Source organism: Ylistrum balloti, unplaced genomic scaffold, assembly GCF_031769215.1.
Source record: "Ylistrum balloti isolate Yb309-2 unplaced genomic scaffold, AGI_CSIRO_Ybal_v1 Utg369772, whole genome shotgun sequence".
NCBI lineage: Eukaryota > Metazoa > Mollusca > Bivalvia > Pectinida > Pectinidae > Ylistrum > Ylistrum balloti.
In genome coordinates, this window is record NW_026781965.1 from 1,637,349 (window position 1) to 1,656,673 (window position 19,325).

Here is a 19,325-nt window from a genome sequence, read left to right on the forward strand (position 1 = left end):
AGCTCTCGAATTTATAATGCGATGATAGTCACCATTTAATGAACATTAAAAACAATCTTACGTATTAAATGACCCTAAACATGTAAACTGGTATCAATAGCTGCACCAATGTTGCCAACACTAAATTTACATACAATTTGTATGCACCAATGTAGGAACAACATTTAGTGTAATGTAGGGATAAGACATTTCCCTTTAAATCATGCTGATATATAGGGCAAATTAAAAATCTACAACATTCCCTATTTAGGGGCACCCTAGCAACATCACTGGTACAACACATTGAACTCTCCTAGTCACCAGGTTTGACATAGACATGTCACTAATCCTAAATATTCGCCTGAATCTGATTAAATTCTATTAAACTTAAGCTTAACCCTTTACAACAGTATTTACATTTTTTTCTTAACTATATGTATAAACATATTTACGTAACGGCCTCTAATATTCTGATAGATGCTACTGATAATGGACATATGAATAAATCTTGAATATTAAGCAAAATATCAAAATATACGTTCTATCTTCTCCGTTTTCATATAAAGATTGAATTAAGTGCGAGAATTCTAAGGGATGGTGTTCATTTATGATCATTCCATGAAGCTGTAAATACATTTATACAAATAATGTGATATTCACTACAAAAATGAAAGTCAGGAATATTGTGAACAAATTGCTGTTGAAACGCTTCAATCTATTAGGACTGAAGCCGAAGTGATTTTTATCCTAAGACAATGTGTTCTGTTCAAGTACTTAGTCACTATAAGATTACACTAGAGTCACATGAATGAGAAGAAATTCCACCTCCTTTGCCCTGAATGATCAGCTATGGTCAGGTGCGAGTCCGTATCGGCAGAAGTTTAACGATCAAATTCTGCTATTACGGAATCAAATGCGTCCAAGAAAATATCAACATGATATCTACACAGGAGGAGAGTCGGTCGAAATCGGATTGTGCTGATTCCGCAAGAACCAAGATTAACACCTTTAAAAGAAAACATATGAAGGTACATTAACTTGTTATTCAATAAGATATAAGCACTTGAATTATATAAGTCTAAATATGTTCTTGATTTTGTGCAGACAATAAGCATCCAACCTCCTGGCATCTACTTTTACGAATCAAGAATCAGGAAAGTTCGCTAATTTGAAGTCAATTTGTGACATTTTCGATCAAATGACAATTACGGCAATAGACTATTGATAAAATCCTACAAGTCCCATTCGTGTATTAAGTTATCGGGAGTAGATACCTTTATGTCTTAGTCGGTAGAGAATTGTATCACGTGTTTCAGCGTCCTTGACGTCAACAGAACAATACGTTCCCACACCTCTTGCCCTACTTAGTAAACCGGGGTACTTCTCCTGTAAAGATATTTATTCGTCGTTACATAACATAGCAATAGATCAGCGCTTTAATTAATATTTTCAAGTATAATCGTGTGATTGAGTGCTAACTTTAATGTCACATAGTAGTTTGTTACCTGAATGTCGCATAGGCCACTGAGAAGATAAGATCCGGTGTCTTCAACTCGCTCCAAGAGTCCCTCCTCCTTTATCAGATTCACTACCTCCTCCAGGAATATCAACTTAGATGGATCGCCCAACCATGTATTGAAGATCCTGTGCCCCTAAAATGACACAGACATAAGCAATTCCAATATTGGGTGTTGGCAATTATCTGTACCGTAAACGTACATAATATGGCACAATTATTCAAGCAATATAAAAACTGTAATTAGCACAATTATATTTGGACGTGATGCTTTCACTGCGAAAAACCTTCAACACAATTACAACCATGCAAAATTAAACTTTTAGAAGACAAAAACAGGTGTCGTTTTATCAAGACAATTGTTAAACTAATCCTAACAAACTTCTGATATAGACTAAAAACAGCTCTACCTATGTCGTATCAGTTATGTTGGGTTTTAAAATGCTCATCAATATTTCTCACACACAGTCTTTTCCACTTTATTCTAAGTTATAAATTGACACGTTTTTTGACCGAGCATTTAAGCTTTCTCGTATATGCAGCTTGATTAGACATCGTCAACAAAATACAATTCAACGTTCAAAATAATATTGTTTGATTTTAATAAACAGCGAAATGTATTGTTTGCAGAGAGTTGATGTTTCCTCCCATCCTCTTAACATCGGTATATGATGTATTTGATAACAGGATTGCTTGTTTGCGCGATTAACAGCTTTTGTTCGTTTAACCATCAAATTATTATGGATGTGTTAATTAGTTTATATAATATATATACATTATCCATAACGTTAGGTTTTATGATATTAGTACATCATCTACTTCCTCGGTCTGTTCCGGAGTCTTGATGCTAGTTTGATGACGCTGGACACTAAACTACCAGTGTCCAAGTGTTCACCCAGGCATGACATGAAAAGGATGTCAGCAGATGCTGAGGTTAGTATGCATTCTAGTTGATATATTGGCCAGATTTATACAGATCGAGAAGAGTCTACCCAGTTGATTTGTTTAATCGGTATTTGTTTGAATTATGTTTGTTTTTTTTTTTTTTTTTTTAAACTCCTACTAAGGAAACTCGTTTTCACTTGATTTGTAATATCCCTGGACAACAAACACAGCATATCACCGCTGCTGAAATGATACCGATTATAGGAGTGTCATATAAGAAGCTTCCACACCATTCAGCAGTACCAACTGGCAGATATTTTTATAGTAGAAATGACATCAAATATTTTAGAGTAGGGAGATTCCCAAACACGACCGGTAAAGGCCAGAGCGTATACTTGGCTATAATTGCACCGAGAGGTGAAGTTATTTATGTTTAAATATACCAGAGAAAAATCGTTGCCAGTGACCTTTAAAACTCCAACGCAGACTTTACTTATCTTTACATAGACCAAAGTTCAACATTCTATTTATTACAGTCAGATTCGTTATTTGTTATATAGTGATAAACTCCCTGCATCTGATGCTGTAGTTTAAAGGTACAGTATTGTACAAGTGTGTGAGTCCTCCTGTGGTTTACAGAAAAAAGACCCTTGTATTCACCCAGGCCTGGATGTGACCTCACCCTAGTCAATAGTTATCAGACATCTTTCATTTTTGGATTATTTGCTATTTATCACCTATACTTACCTTGATCTTTAGTTATCATAGTCTGTTTTACATGATGTCATCAGATATTTAAATTTAATTCTGGCCATCACCAGTGCATCTTTTACCTGTAGAAATGTTTGCAATTTGAAATTGATTGCTAACAAATCCAGAGATGGAATCAATATGTCAAGGTCAAATTGGTAAACTCTTCATGTGGTATTAATGAATGAAATGATGTACTTCTAATTACTGTCATAACCAAACATGGCATATGCTTATACATCTGAATGGGTATCTCAACACATATTCTAGATTCTGATTTTCACATACAGTTGACTGAAAACGATATAATTCTAATTGATTTCATAACCAAATTAAGACATCGATGCTTAATTCCTATTAGTGTACACGTCTGTGGTGTATTCTTAATTCAATTAGTATCGGAAGATAGGTTATTTTGTGATATTAAACATTTTTTAGCGTTTTTGGTACAATAAACATGCAGTTGAAAAATAGCATAAATCAGCGTCCTGGGCTCGTCTCGGCGATATGCAGTGCAAATAAATGTTTGATTGTGAATTTAAATTTAATCAGTCAGGTGAAATAAAGTGGAGTTTTAATTAGATAACCGACACAAACAAAAGAAAATTCCTCATGGCCCGGTCACTGAAAAATGTTTATGCTTACGAAATGGCATTTTTCGCGTTCAAACTATTTTTATAAATCATTCAATTATATATAAAATTAATATCACATGAATAACGCCTTTTAGGCATAATTTTACAACTATATCATAGCATTGTTGATATTCTCTATAGCAGAGTCCACAGCTTATATAATGTAGAGGCCGAAATAGTCGAATAAAAAGCCAAACGGGAATAGCCGAACGCAAAAGCCAGACGGAGTGGCCAATGCTATAATAAGCAAAACGGCCAGTTTTACATCTAATCAGCCTAAACCGGGCGCAAGCCGAACGGTAGCCGATAGCGAGACGCACGGTTGCCGGACGAAAGGTTCTAAATTGGATACTTAACTGTATTAGAGCTTTCTTCTCCAAGAAAGATGAATGGCGGTAAAAATATATGGTTGTAAACTATACAAAAGCGTAGTTCGTAAAAAATAACTTATGTCCAAATCAAAGATGAAATATATAAAAAAGAGTTTCTGGTTGACAACAACTTCGTCGATTTTGATGGTAAGATCTTCCCACAGATTATTGCCATACTTATGGGTAAACAAATGTCCCCTTGCTCTCATTTGAGAACGTGACATTACTTACTTGGATTAACCAAGCTTCACATGACGGGTGTCGTCGATAAAGCATAAGACGCTTACTCTTCTGGAACACCTGGTCTTATTCTCCTTGTACTTTTTCATGAGTCTCCGTGTAAATCGTTCTTTTGTTCATATTTGCCCTGGTTTTATTGAATTTGAGTTTGAATACCATGTTAGTATTTTCTTGATCTTTTTTTCAACCTAATTTGTTTTTGTATATCAAATGACCGACCTCTTAATGGATGTTTTATAAACCAAATTATCTATTTCCTAAAAGTTGCTATGTATTTTGTTGTAGGTTAATCGACGTGATCCAACTTAGATATATTTTTTTAATCTGTAAACTACGTTAACTTGTATGCAGGATTATCATAACTGAGACCTCATGACCTACATCTTGAGGACTGTTGAGTAGTCTATGTGAACTATATATGGCAGACAGTTGGTTATTGGGCCACATGACTTACTTCTTCAGGCCGTAAGTGGTCTTTAAAGAAAAATCCCCCAGTAAGCATTTTCTTACTGAAGCACACAATATCAGGAGAATCCTTTAGATTCCAGTGCTCGTGTGCCCAGAACTTTCCAGTTGATCCACATCCTGTTTGCACTTCATCCATCATCAAGGGTATTTCGTACTGGAAACAATGGAACTTATTGATAACAGAAAGCATGGTACATGCACTGGGTCTCCAGTATACAATACGGACACATACATTCTTTAATATCTAAACCAATAAGAAATTAGCATCCCCTGATCTTTATTTGTTATAAATAATTGTGCAATACATTTGCATTCGTTTTCACTTTGTCTCATTACGACTTGCAACCCCGCCCCCCCTCCCTTCCCCCTTCCCCCCACAATTCTTCTATCAGCACATCAGTGCTATCAGTAATGTTCTGATTTATCACATATCTCCATTGCTTACTATCTCTACTTGTCCTGGATATCAGTACAAATATTCGTATCCTTGACATACTTACTTCCTTTGCGATATCCTGGAGACCTTGAAAGAAGTAGGAAGTCGCATGATTGTCTCCTCCTTCTGACTGGATCGGCTCCACAATAATTCCTACCACGGGACAGCTCCTCTTATCCCAGGCATGTATACGCTCCCGCACCTGGTAAATAACGAAAAAGAACATCTTTTACTTTTAACGGATATGCTACAGTGAGAAATATTCCATGCTACCGATTTTATAACATGCTAAAATAAAAAATGCATGTGTATCGTATTTTACTATTGGTATTACAATATACATTATTGTATTTTGCTGAAGAACATTGATAAGTCTTCAGCATTCACGCAAAAGAAGAGAGATATGTGTTTTCATTAATAAAGAAAAGTATCGTTAAATGCATATATAAAACAAGTATTAAATGCATATATAAAACAAAAGATTTTATGTATATGATGGGGCAAGAAGCTCCAAAAGATTCCTGGAATACAAAGGCTAACCAGTTTATTTAGTTTGACAGCAATATATTTGTTCAATGGCCTCACACCTCTGCATTTACTTGTTACGTCATGGAGATACTCCCAAAACCTGTAAACAAAGCACAATGATGTAGCAGGTCACAGAAAACATCAAATCAAAGGAATATGTTACCTTTAGGTATTCGAGATCGATTTAAATCAGTCAAGAGCATATATTCTGTAACAATTTCTCATTCAAACTGAAGCGGTGGATGAGAAGCACAGAATGTCAACAAGAGACTTAATCAAATCAATTTCGAATACACACAAGTAACATATTCTTGTTCTCGTACACAAGTCAAAAAGGCATGAAAACTAGGGGTTTTCTTATAATCAAAGAAAACTTTCCCCTTTGTGAATTATTCGTTAGAGAAAACATTGAACATGTCATACGTTCAACCATGACGGTTTTTTTTTTTTTAAACTTCGCGTAAATGTGGAATGCGCGTAATTCCCTTGCCTCGTGTACAAGTATAAATAAAAACCTGAAAGAAAGGCAAGATTAGATATGAGGATTTCCTTAAACTTATAGATATATATTGAAGCGGAATTGTTTTTTCGAGGACTATTTCAATGTACAAAATATAACTGAGTGTGGGGAAATGAAAGCGATTAGCTAAGTGTACAAATGGACAAACAAAGCTTGGGATGGTTTTGACATAGGGAAACATGGGATCGCAAAGCTAATTTTAAAGATTTGTATCATCTAGATGAAAAAGACTGTTGAAGGCGTGACATGCTAAGAGGCCAAACGAGTATGCCTATGTTCTAAAGGGGCCTAGCAAGGGAGAAAATGAGATTTTATTAAAACTGTCAGTACCTCTTCCAAACAACGGTTCTCTTCGATACGATTCTCCCGTATGAACTGGTCCAGAGGATATTTTAGGGTAGGGAAACTGGCATAGGGCCAGTCAGGCACAGGGAAATCCAACTTCAATGGCCACTTGGCATGGGTAACACCCAAGGCACCTATGTAAAAGAGCGAGAAGACAGAGAATTACAAACGAGAATACAGATTATTTTTTCATTAATGCGAAAGGTTATTTTCACTCAACTGTGTATTGCAACTCTGAACTGATCTTATATTAACGTACCCATAGTTCTGCCATGTAGTCCGTTCTTGAACGATAGAACCGATAGATTGGGACATCCAGGTTCTTTTCCTTCAAGACATGTCTGGATTTCCTCTTTGGATATAGGCCGTCCATTTCTCCGACGACGCTAAGAGCAGCAAATCAATTAATATTAATAAATGTAAAAACGATACAACGGTTTGATCGATCGATACTTTCAACTTAACACATTAGCTTAAACAATAGTTTGTTCAACGATTCCATACTATTACACATCAATACAATATGAATAAACCTAGGATGCGGAAAACAAACTGCATTCTTTGATTAACTGTTTCCGTCACAGATGATGTAGAGAGTCAAAGCATTTAAAGGGAGTCTAGAATTAAAATCATATCCAGGACTATCTGATAGATAAAAATATGTACCTGGTATGCAATAAACATAGCTTTCTGACTGTGTTCTACAGAACATGCCCCGCACGCCATTGTCTGGACTTGGTTCAGGCCAGGAGGAGCCACCTACGGGAAAATGTTTCATTACTTTGACATCACAGCTGACATTTTATCATCTTTGAAACCTTAAAATGATTCCTTCCCTTGCGTAATTATGATAACTAATAAATCATTTATAATGCCATGAAAAACTGTTTTTTACATGTACTTAAAAATATGTATAAATATATCTGTGGCTGAGAGAGAACTGGTATATTCAATGCCTTTAGACCACTTATTTTGATTCGTCCGAGTTCATTTGACTAAAATGTTTACAAACCAAAAACAAACATTCAAACCAAAATACTGTATGTCTGAGGGAAATCATTTTCGAGATAAAACGAGGAATAGGAGTCTTAAGACGTTTTTATCAATCGTTTAAAACGAAACATGGGTGAAACTATAATCAATATTTAAACTCCCATGTTCTATATAACTCAATACTGGACATAAAATGTTCGCGCGATTAGATAAAATTGATCCTTCCTAGAGTAAGACCCAGACCGCGGCTTGGTGTTCATAGTCCTAGTAATTCATAGTCATGGGAATTCATGAGTGCGTTTGACCTTGAGGTTTCAGACATGTCAAAATATATCACAATATACAAACGTGATGTCTGAATATAGACCCTAGACATAACAACACTAAGGTCTTTGGGCGCAAAGCATTGATTGGTCAAAACTCCGATGACTACGTCTATATCTGGCATTGATTGTGATTATTTCACTTATTAATGTTTGTTAAAATGTTTATCACATCAACATGACATTCAGTCCTAAATTTGAAACATGCACCTGCACTGATTGTTTACATCGAATATTAGATATTTCCATTGCTACGCTATCAATATTTTGTATTATTGTGGCCGGTGGATTAAAAAGCCTCAAAAATATTATTCACAGTAGCACAAATGACCTCAACATCCAGATATTGCTCTGGTATCTGATTATCTTTTAGATTTATTCTAAGATTGATTTTACAAAAGGTGACTCTCAGCAAATCAGTAGGGCATATGATAAGATATTCTGAAAATGTTTGATATTTGGAATACAACAACATCGAGAGGATGGCGTGCCTTGGCTTAGAATATCGTACTCGAGGAACGAGCAGAGAAATGAAATTCACGAAGCATGCCTTAGAAAAAAAATTGTCTAAAGTGGTCTAAAATGAGTTGTTGCCATCATTTTGACCAAGGTCTTTTGGAACGAGGTTGAACGACTACAATACGGAAAATATATTCAAAAGATTACATTACCGTGTTGCGTTATTTAAACGAACTGTCAACTTATGAGAATACAAATTAATAGATAGTTGGTTAATATGCATGAAGTTTCAAAGAGCTAATTTTACTGGAGTATTGCAAAACAGAAATTAGGATGTAACGCATTAAAACTGTGGGTACAATATGTGAAAATGAATGCATTTCTAATTACCGAAAGGAGAGCATTCTTGAGTCGAGCGTTAAAGTCCCGAGGTGGATACACTCCTAAAGCAGGGCGGTTGACGAACGTAGCCTGTAAACAGAGTAAATCTAAAGTTAGTTGTCATGTAAAATCCGCAAGGATAGACAGGCAACCTTATGAAAAACTTTTTCTCACTCGTATATCCAACAATGTCAATTTGTACAGAATATCGTTCTCTTGATATGTAGGAATTTAGTGGTCAGGAGATCTTAACTTTATCATGATCGAATTATTATAAAAATATGGTCGCTTCGGTTACATTTCAAAACTTACACACCCAAAGAAATTGTATTCATTCCTGTTTCAATTATGCCATAAACCGTCCTCAAACATACATTAGGAAGGACTTTCAATTCTTACAAAAATAGTGAACTGGAATATTACTCAAGAACACACATGGATCAGTCGGTATAGACGATCAAACTCTAAAAAGATTCAAACTTAAACCTAAAACCTACCTACAATATCACAGAAAACCTAAAGACACCTTTATTATTTACAGCTGCATTTAATGATAAAATGATTGATTGATTTACCATATAAAAACTTTTTTAAAATCTCTTTCATTGAAATTTCTATATGCATCTTAAAGGGCACCTGTTATTGAACACATTTGCTTAAACATTTATGTATCTAAATAAAGCATTATTTACAATTAACAAATTTTATCAAATCAAACGGTAAGTACGTATCCCAAGACTCCTAAGTTTACGTTCATAATTTATATCGGCCGATTTACAAACCTAGCTTTCTTTTTTTTCACACTGGGACTGGGCTCCTAACATCAATGACAGCTCCAGAAAGAGGAAGCAGTCGTTTAGTGCAGTTTGATTCATTATTAGGCATTTAATGTACCAGTTTGTATATTTTAAAACATTTTTCATTTATTTTGGCTTCTTGATAAATTGCTTTAGCATTAAATAAACTACCAAAATCTTATTTCTCATTTGTCAACCTCCCAATGACTTCGCCTACTATTTTACTTTAGTAAATAGAATCTTTCTAGCTTCTAAGCATAACCAAATTATTTATACTGTACATATTTTCTAAGAGGAGTTAGGTTTGGCGGTTTCTCTTCACTACAGTTTACTTTTATTCCATTTAATCCAGTCTTATTAACAATAAATAGATGTCTCATTTATCAGTGTGTAAACGAAGTTTGTGTGATGAGAAAACTTAAGACATACATGCTCGTAATAAGGCGGGAATAGAAACGTTTTCATATCTATAAATACACAATAGCGTGATTTTTTACGTAGTTACATTTTTGAAAAATGTCAACTGTAACACGTTATAAAACAAACTGCGAAATATATAACGTAGGTCTTACTATATACTGGCATTTTTTCGCCCCAGGTTATTTTACCAATGTACACGAATTTGTTTATTTCGCCCAGTGGGAATTATATAAACGCGTTATATGAGAATAAATATCAAATTCGCTCTCCCTCTTGATGGACAATAGGGACGAAAATTAACTGGGGCGATGTTTATATATATACTAATGCGCTCTGTCTCCACACTAGATATATTTGTCCAAATCTATACCAATACGTAAGGGAACCGGAGAATTGTGTGCTTACTACTATTCAACATAACAGTCCATCGATCAAATACGGCGACTTCATAGCCAAATTTGAAATCATGGACATTCAGTATGCAATATTTCATTCACTAAGAACACGAAATGATAGTATAAATAGTTAAGAACATGGAACAATAGATGTTGTGTACAGAGGTCATGCCACCAAGTATTTAAAGTTCATATATTCGTATTTAAATGTCTTATAAGTATGTTGGTCGGTCTTCATTTGATGGACACAAAAGGAAAAATAAACCACAATGATTGGCTGATTGATATCATTCAAATTAAAAACAATGTATGTTCTTTCGAACACGCAATAATACACACATACACAATGCACCAGTTCCCCCCAATTTAAATATCATTTCTTTGTCTTTTTAATCTCATTTCTTTGTAGGCATCCGGGGTTGCATCACAAATAGCTTCTGACAATAAGCAATACATGTGGATTTTTGATAGACAACCAGATGGTAGATATTCCATTATTCGATATATGATAGACTAAACAGAATTATCTAACCTGTGTCGCGAGTACAGACACGCTACAACATTTCAACTAAAAACACTGAATGTTAAGGAGTGGTTTTAGACGGAAAATGATGCCCGCGATCGATATTTTTTTTTCTTTTCTCAGAAAGTCATCATAGATATAGGAACATTTTTTTGTTTTTAAACTCGGCATCCACGGCTAGGGTCCATACTTATCATAATTATGGAGATTGAAGAAGATCGAGAAGGACGGACATGAAAGGAGAGCCATTTTATAAGGCTGTTATCCAATGATGTTGGACTGACCTATAGGAAACACTCATACATCTGCTTACAAATTTATCCACATTCGATCCTTTTATCCTCAACACATACCCTGTTTTCTTCCTTCGTCAAAGCATTTAGCAGTCTTGGGTGGTTGTAGCCTACAACAAAACAGCATCAGTTTCTTTAAAGATATTTCTACCAATGCCTATACTACTCTTTCATGTAACCAACACATCATTTGTTGCCTGTCATGTCGCTCTGATGTGAAAATGAATTCAAATATCAGCTACTCTGTATATATTTCAAAATTACACTGATTTGAATGACACAGTCGCGTCATATTTCGCATCAATTCTACTTTGGATGGACCTACACAAAGGGCACTAACTGCCTATAGAAAGTAACTAATATCGCAAATTTTGCTTAACGGAAGCGATCTGAGTGTAGGTACACTACGAGTCATGTTTACCTTAGGGATGAAGGCCATCTGAGTGGCAGATCAAATAGTCATGTTTACTATAGGGACGGAGACGATCTGAGTGTAAATCTCATTTTACCTATAGGAACGGAGGCGATTTGAGTGTATAGATCCAGTAAGACATTCCCGTCCACGTCGGCAAGGTAATTTCCCTGACTGCGCTCATAGTCCACAAAGAAGTGCACAGCTTTTGTATTCTGCAATGTATAGAAATGGTAATCGAACAACTAGCCCGTACTTCTACCTAAACTATTCAACATCATGATAAACTTTATGGCTTATGTTTGCGATGCTAAACCATGACATATGATTTATCAATATCCAAATATATTACTACAATAACAGTTCCGCTTATACGTCACATAATTAGTTCAACGTACAATCTAAGCCTAACGTCACAAAGACTTAATCGTAATGTGACATAATCAGGTCAACCTTAACCTAACGTCAAAAGAGTTCCGCTTAATCTTTTTTTCAAATAATCAGGTCAACTTGAGCCTGATGCCAAACCAAAATGTCACAATAGGATATATTTCAAAATTGTATTCATTAGAGCAGACTGAAACCACTTTATACTTCAATAATAGATCACCTTAAAACAACCGTAACACTCACAGATTACTATAACCACCAGTTCTGATGTTACAGCAGAAGGCAAATCTAACGTCACACTTTCATGATCGTGGTTTTATGATACTTCTGGTCTATCATAAAATCGGCTAAGTCATGAATAAAGTATAAGAATTGGTGCCTGGTTTGTGCTGATACAGAAGTGGTCTCTGGAAGGGTGTTAATGGACTGGTATATAAAATACGTATTCCCAGTATAGCTAATCCAGACTTTTTCCTTTTCTGGTCTCTAATAAATATAACACTTATTTTGTTCTTAAGATGCAGGTTGATGAAAATTATGGGATATTTTTATGGTCGCCATACTGATCACAGTGAGATTTTTATATATATATATGAAACTGGGCGTGTTTTGATTGTTGACTCCGTTGTTTTATACCTTGTTCGCATTTGAGAACATGACATTACTTACCTGGATTGACCAAGGTTTACATAGAGGGTGTTGTCGATGAAGCACAAGACACTCACTTTTTCCGGGACATTTTGCTTGTTGTTTTCAAGAGTCTCTGTGTAAATCTTTCTTTTGTTCATAGTTTGCCCTGGTTTTGTGGAATTTTAGTTTGGATTATGATGCCGTGTAGGTATTATCTTGATGTTTTTGTGTCAAACTTCGATATCTTAGCTGAAATTTTGTTAATAATGTCGCACACAGGTATATGACCTTGTAACTCACCTGGATGGTATCTAGCTCCGCAATTAGTTGACGAGACATAGGCCCTGGGATCTCTGTGTTGACAATGGGTCCGTCAGGCTCGAAGGGGTCAGATTTCATTACCATTTTGGCCACGGCTGGGGAACCATACCTCCTCAAACCTACAGCAGTTCGTTGCAATTGGAATTTTAAGCAAATGAACGATTGTTGCCCTGTCATATCTCAATGTGTAGTGTATTTTGCAGCACTTACTTGTGCCTATGTACCAAATTTTCATGATCCGTGGCACAACATCGATTAAGATCAGTCAGAGAACCTTAAAGAGTTTCATGTCGTATCAGCATCTGAATGATCGCTTTATAATTACGGACAACTATCGTACTTAAACATTCGAGTACCGAAGTAATATCACATTTTTGAACGGGAAACAGAAAACGATACGTGTACCAAACCACGCCGAGTGGGAAGAGGTGAAAGCTGTAAGTATCATTTGATTTTAGGTGACCGATTTAAAATATTTAATTAGTATTGTGGATAAACATAACTGACAGTTAAATTCCAATGCCTATTTTTATCATTCTATGTAAACTGCAATGTACAAGAGCGTGACCTACTGATAACGCGAGACCACTTCGTGTCAAGGTAACACTTACTGTGTGACCTGTCCGCTGGTGGTGTTCTGATGTCGTAACCTTTAACCTAAATATACAGACCTGGTATTGTAAGATATTGAAATTGAAGGGGTATGTTCTACGTAGATTGACGCTCAACAGTCAATATCAAATTAAGCAAGTTAACATCAAAATGGGAATTGAATTATCTTTGTAAGTGCTTAAGATCAGGAACTTTGTTCCAACTTTTCATTCAAAATTATTATGTATCATTATCCTTGAGTACAATGAAGATTTATACATTAATTAAGCATGTCTATAGATTCATCAGTGAAATACGGTCTAATATCAAAACAATCTTTAAAAAGTTGCAATTGATGTTACAATAAAAATTTACTGTTATGATGTTATCAGGAACCTTAACATACACATATGAAAATCATTTTCACGTGAGAATTACTTTTTTTAAATCTGATAAACTAGAATTTATTTTCATCGGTGTTGCAATTGTCTATGTCAGCAGCCACTTTTATTTCTGCTAAACATTTCGACCTTAGATAACATTTCTTATCATACCATGCACGGCTAACAATGCATGCTATTTGTGCTGGCTTACAGAGGTGTGTTTCAATTGTGCATCTCGCCGCTTTGTATAAGTTACAAGAAGTACCGTTAACTTGATATCTTCGGATGTGCAATGGTAACAAATAGGTAACAAAATGTAGTTATTTATCCTAGCAACATGTGTTAAGTAACAAAGTCTGTTTTGCTAGTTTAGAATCAAAAATGAACTACTGATGTGATGGTAACTTATTGTAACTCACTTAGCTTCGTATTCTACTGTTCGGAGCCATAGGTAATCAATGTCAATATGTAGCATGTACAACAGGAATAATGTTACTGCAATTATCATGGTAGATCCACATGAAATATCTGATCTGAAAGGATTACTTCAAAAATCAACAGAAAAGTAGGAAATGTATTCATACAATCATTTACGCTTTACACTGTTTTATAGTAGTAGACTGATAACGTTATGATTTCACTTCACTTCATATGGGCGCTACATTAACGGTACTGTAATACATGCTGATACTACAGTTTTTTTTCCGATTAGAAACATATTTTTTTCAAGATCTAAAGGTTTTGATGGGGGGGGGGGGGGGGGGGAATTCCTTTTCATATCATATAGCAAGAGTTTTTAAAATGAATATTACCATCGGTGTTATTCATGAAAAATAATGCAAAAAAAAGTATATATATATATATATATATATATAAAGAGTTGTTTCTTTGTTTTTTGGAATAATTTTATATCGTACTGAAACGAATGAGAAACTAATAGAAGAGAGTGGAAAAATCCACTGTTTTTCATCGCAATATTATGAAAAATATCCATGAAGATAACAATGCTCAATGTTTGTCTCTAATGTTATTATTATTTTTTTTACGTTTCATAAACGCTTTTCAATTTGAATGTCGTCAATCCTTAGCACGTATTCCGTAGTGCACATGTATACACACACACCAAAATAATAAAGACTGGTATGCATTGGAATTATCGCCAGCTTGATTATGGTATAATAAGAAAATAGCTTTTCCAAATACAGTATATTTCTTTTCTAATTTCTGTTTACTACACATTGTATTTTTGCTTTCGAATTGTTAAATGTGACCTGTAAATCAATTTCAGTATATTCTCTTTTAGTAAATTCGTGTTTGAGTTGACTAATCGGGTGTATTTCGTTGTCGACAAATACGATAAATCAGTATAAGGTGAAAAGACTTACCCTGTGTAACGGTACACACGCGTGATATTGTAGACCACAATGCTGCCATGACTGACTCAACCCACTGTGACTGGAAAGGCAACCGCCACTGGTTTAAACGAGATCAGGGAGTGTTTATCAACAACTGTCAAGGTTACAATCCAACTGCGCGTTAACCATGAAAGTACAGGACAAAGGCATACCATCCCCTTGACTTAACTGTAATTAATCTGTAGGTTTATTAACTTTATTGCTGTGCCCATTGATGCTAGACAAGTTGGTGGACAAATAACATGTTGATTATCAAATATCGTAAATAATTTGTAATTTTGTAATGTCTGCGTTTTATAAATGTGTTGTTCAGTATGCGTACAGTAGTTTTATGTGTGCTACATGTTACAAAGGGTGATCGATCCTGCTCCGCCTTACAGTAGGTATAGCTATTTTTATACATCGCCTGTTTTTATCGCTGTTCAGAGTCCAATTCCTATAGTACATGTGAATGGATTTTAACCTAATTTGGCATGGGATTCACTGACAAAAGGAATAAGCATGGTATCAAGTAATGGTGTAGGCTTTGGCGCTCTTGGGGAGCAAACATTTGGAGACTTTACAGGATTGGAAGCCAACATTTTATTTTATATATCAAAACGACAAAACTTCTTCGGAATGCAAATGAGTAGTTATCAAATTTTTTAAATTTCAAATTAGACAATACAGATCGATTTTATAATGCCTTATTGCACTCAATGCTCTGACCAAATGCTGCTATGCTGTTGACTATCATTCACAATTACACAGGTTTCATCAACTGCAATATCGATTGAATACCACGAACACGAGATCAGACTTGAACAGTTGTACGAGAGCCACCATCATGTTCCTTAATATGTGTTGTTATGCTTTTTTTCAAATGTTAACTGTTTTTATGTTAGCGTGAACTCTCATTTTTTTCCCCGGGTTTAAAAAGCTGATACCGTTTAAACTATTACTTATTTTGTTCCTTTGTTCATGATTTCTCAGGTCACGATAAGAAAACAAATCGAAAGATTTTATGACAATTTGATAGTTTTTATCTACAAATCATTTCATCCCTAAATCAACGTGTATTTTTAAACCTTTACACATTTTGTCAACAATTAACAACATATGTTTATCATTAGACAAAACATTGTAATTTATGTTGAAATATCTGAAAATATACACAGGAGACATTGTTATATCATATCTGAAATTAATCATGTGCTGTGGACTAGAAAATACTTGAAAAGGTAGAATCTTTTTATATATGTCTACAGGTACATTGGTTGACACGTATTTCGTGTTGAAAAAAGAAGACAGACTCAGTCGGTCAGGAGGTCGGTTGATATCTACTCAGTATGTAGGTTGACATACATGGGTGTTTGGATTATGCTGAGCTCACCTAGTTCGCAGTGTCTGGGAACTTCACTGACGTAGTTGCTAGACATGATATTCTCAGTCGCTATTTCTTCTGGTGCATGGTGGTGTTTTTTGACTATAGTTAACACTTTCAGTTAGATAGTATGTTGTCTTTAAACATATAGAAATTCATTGAGTATATTTGTTTAATACTTCAAAGAAAATTAAATCAAGGACATAACATATTCTTCCAAGTCAGCCTCTTATCTCAATATTTACATATCAGCAATATGACAATCGCAATTATTTCAATCTCCTTCGCATACAATGCAAACTTTATAGGTCGCTCCAAAAACTTATTGGAGAATGTTCTGTTTTCCTCTTTCCCTTTGTGACATGAACTTCAGCATACTTAACATTATGTGGTTTCACTACCACTACCATGATTGTGAGAGATTGGCAATAGTTGAATTGGACGTGTATATACATTGATATTATTGTCGTTCGAGCAGAAGACGCTCATCCTTCTGGAGCCATTTTCCGGCTCGTAAATGCATTTCAGAGGTATTTTGAACTTCATGCCTTCAGTAAATATGTGATATATTTACCTTTGGTTTTACCTCACTGTTAATTAGACCAGTGGCTGGATGCATCGAGATAAACATCATCCTATAAAGAATGTAGACCTGTCCACTTTCGATCGTATTGTGCTACAAGAAACGGTTTCACTCAGGTATAATTCAGTCAGACTACACTTATTGCAGTCAAAGGAAAGACCAACGTCGTTAAAACCTAAACGAAAAATCACATATAGTTACCAAGATTATCTTCGTACTACGTCAGAATAACATATTACCTTAGATATTCTTGCACATAAAAATAGAGGGAGAAACAATGTACTTTCGTTCCAGATATCTGTAACAAGCTGTAGAAACATTGCGATATACATGTCACACATATTGTATATGCAGTATACTTTTTTTCGGGAAACATAGTTGAAAAAAAGTGATATAATCAGATGATTAACTGAAACACTTTGAGATCTTGGTAGTCGTTGGAATAGTTGCAATAATATTTTGAGTATAATTTCTATATCTGTCCTCATATCCTATTGCTAGACCATCTGAAATACATACGTTTTCCATAATACATTCATATGACGTTGAGTAATTACTCCTCGATACAATTTATAAAACAAATCAAACACTTAGTGACTATAATGCACTGGTTTGATTTAGCAAATTATTATGGACGGTGTGACAAAGATGCACAGTTATACCACAATAAATATGACATTGGATTTAAATAGCTCTAAATTACCGCCTCTTCTTTATTTCCACTTACGTTGAGACCGATTTTGATTTGCCTGTGTTCCTTTTGAACCTTGTGACCTTTAAGATAATGTTGCCATGTTGGTAGTTTTATGTTCATCGTTCAAAAGACACACAACTTACGTCAATAAAGAACTGTGAAGGGACAACATAGTCACGGGATACATTTCAATCATTACCTGACGTAAACTAATATTAAAACTTTTACGAAATTCCTATTGGTGTATGTCTTTTATACCACCTATTCTGTACTCACTTTCTTTAAGTTCTTATCTCCTTGAACACACTTTATTATCTTATCTTATGTAAACAAGACAGGAAAACATTATATAAGTTTCATAGTCTATTTTCAAATGTCTACCCAGAGTTTTCACACGTGTTACCTGGATTTTAGCACATGTGTTTACCTACCTATGCAACTTATCTAGACTATATATCTGGTGAAGGAATATAAGATAATTTGACATTGACTAATATATGAATAGATTGATATGATATATACAAAGTGTCATCATAAATAGGTATTAATATATGACAGCCAGTTAGAAAATGTGTACGTGACATTTTGGTGATTATCCTCTGCCACCTCTTCAAATGAAGACCAGTGAAGCGTATATGCATTGGGATGTAAAATGCAATGAAATCGACAGGTAGAAAATAGTGAACGATAAATATATTAAATAAGAGTGCAAATATAATTTAAGTCCAGCAGCAGTATCTTCCAGTAAATCAGTTATTCGGCTATTGAAATAATTCGCACCTGACTGAAATTAGATAGGACATGTTGTAAGAATACAAATCTCCACATCTAAATGCACAGATTTACAAGAATCTGGGCTCATAACGAATTTTACCTCTTAAGAAACCATGTCAGAAAACACCCCGGTACAGCCATGGACAGCACAGTCCTTTTAATGGTGGGCATTTTTTGGTCTTCTTTTTAATTAAAATTTGGTGCTAGGCAAGCCTGTGGACACGATAAGTTGACATTTTAGAAAGACCAAAGAATCATTTGTCAACACTTTTTAACACTGTAGATACCGCCATCTTCGTAAATTAACATACGAGGACATTAATAACACTGAATATTTTCTTTGACACCCTTCTTGTTAAGGAAAATGACGGCTCTATCAAGGTATGGATATGGAAATTGCACAAACGAAACAATATCTTGGCTTCAAATCTAATTACTTCTGAAATCAGACGTTGTGTATGATTAACAGGATCTCTCCCTAACTTGAGTGTAGGGCAGAGAAAATTCTACCC

The 19,325-nt window shown here is 34.9% G+C and overlaps 1 protein-coding gene across 1 annotated transcript; it reads right to left on the bottom strand.

Annotated features, from left to right (window-relative positions):
- Window positions 1–860: 860 nt before the first annotated feature.
- On the bottom strand, window positions 861–15,418 carry LOC132543974 (4-aminobutyrate aminotransferase, mitochondrial-like). Its single transcript, XM_060207530.1, has 13 exons — window positions 15,370–15,418; window positions 12,990–13,129; window positions 11,767–11,884; window positions 11,318–11,367; window positions 8,839–8,919; window positions 7,340–7,432; window positions 6,933–7,059; window positions 6,659–6,807; window positions 5,345–5,482; window positions 4,831–4,998; window positions 1,485–1,631; window positions 1,254–1,365; window positions 861–985 (listed from the first exon to the last, which is right to left on the bottom strand). Exons 1-13 carry the CDS (start codon window positions 15,416–15,418, stop codon window positions 861–863), a joined length of 1,497 nt encoding a protein of 498 aa, XP_060063513.1.
- Between the last annotated feature and the right edge of the window lie 3,907 nt (window positions 15,419–19,325).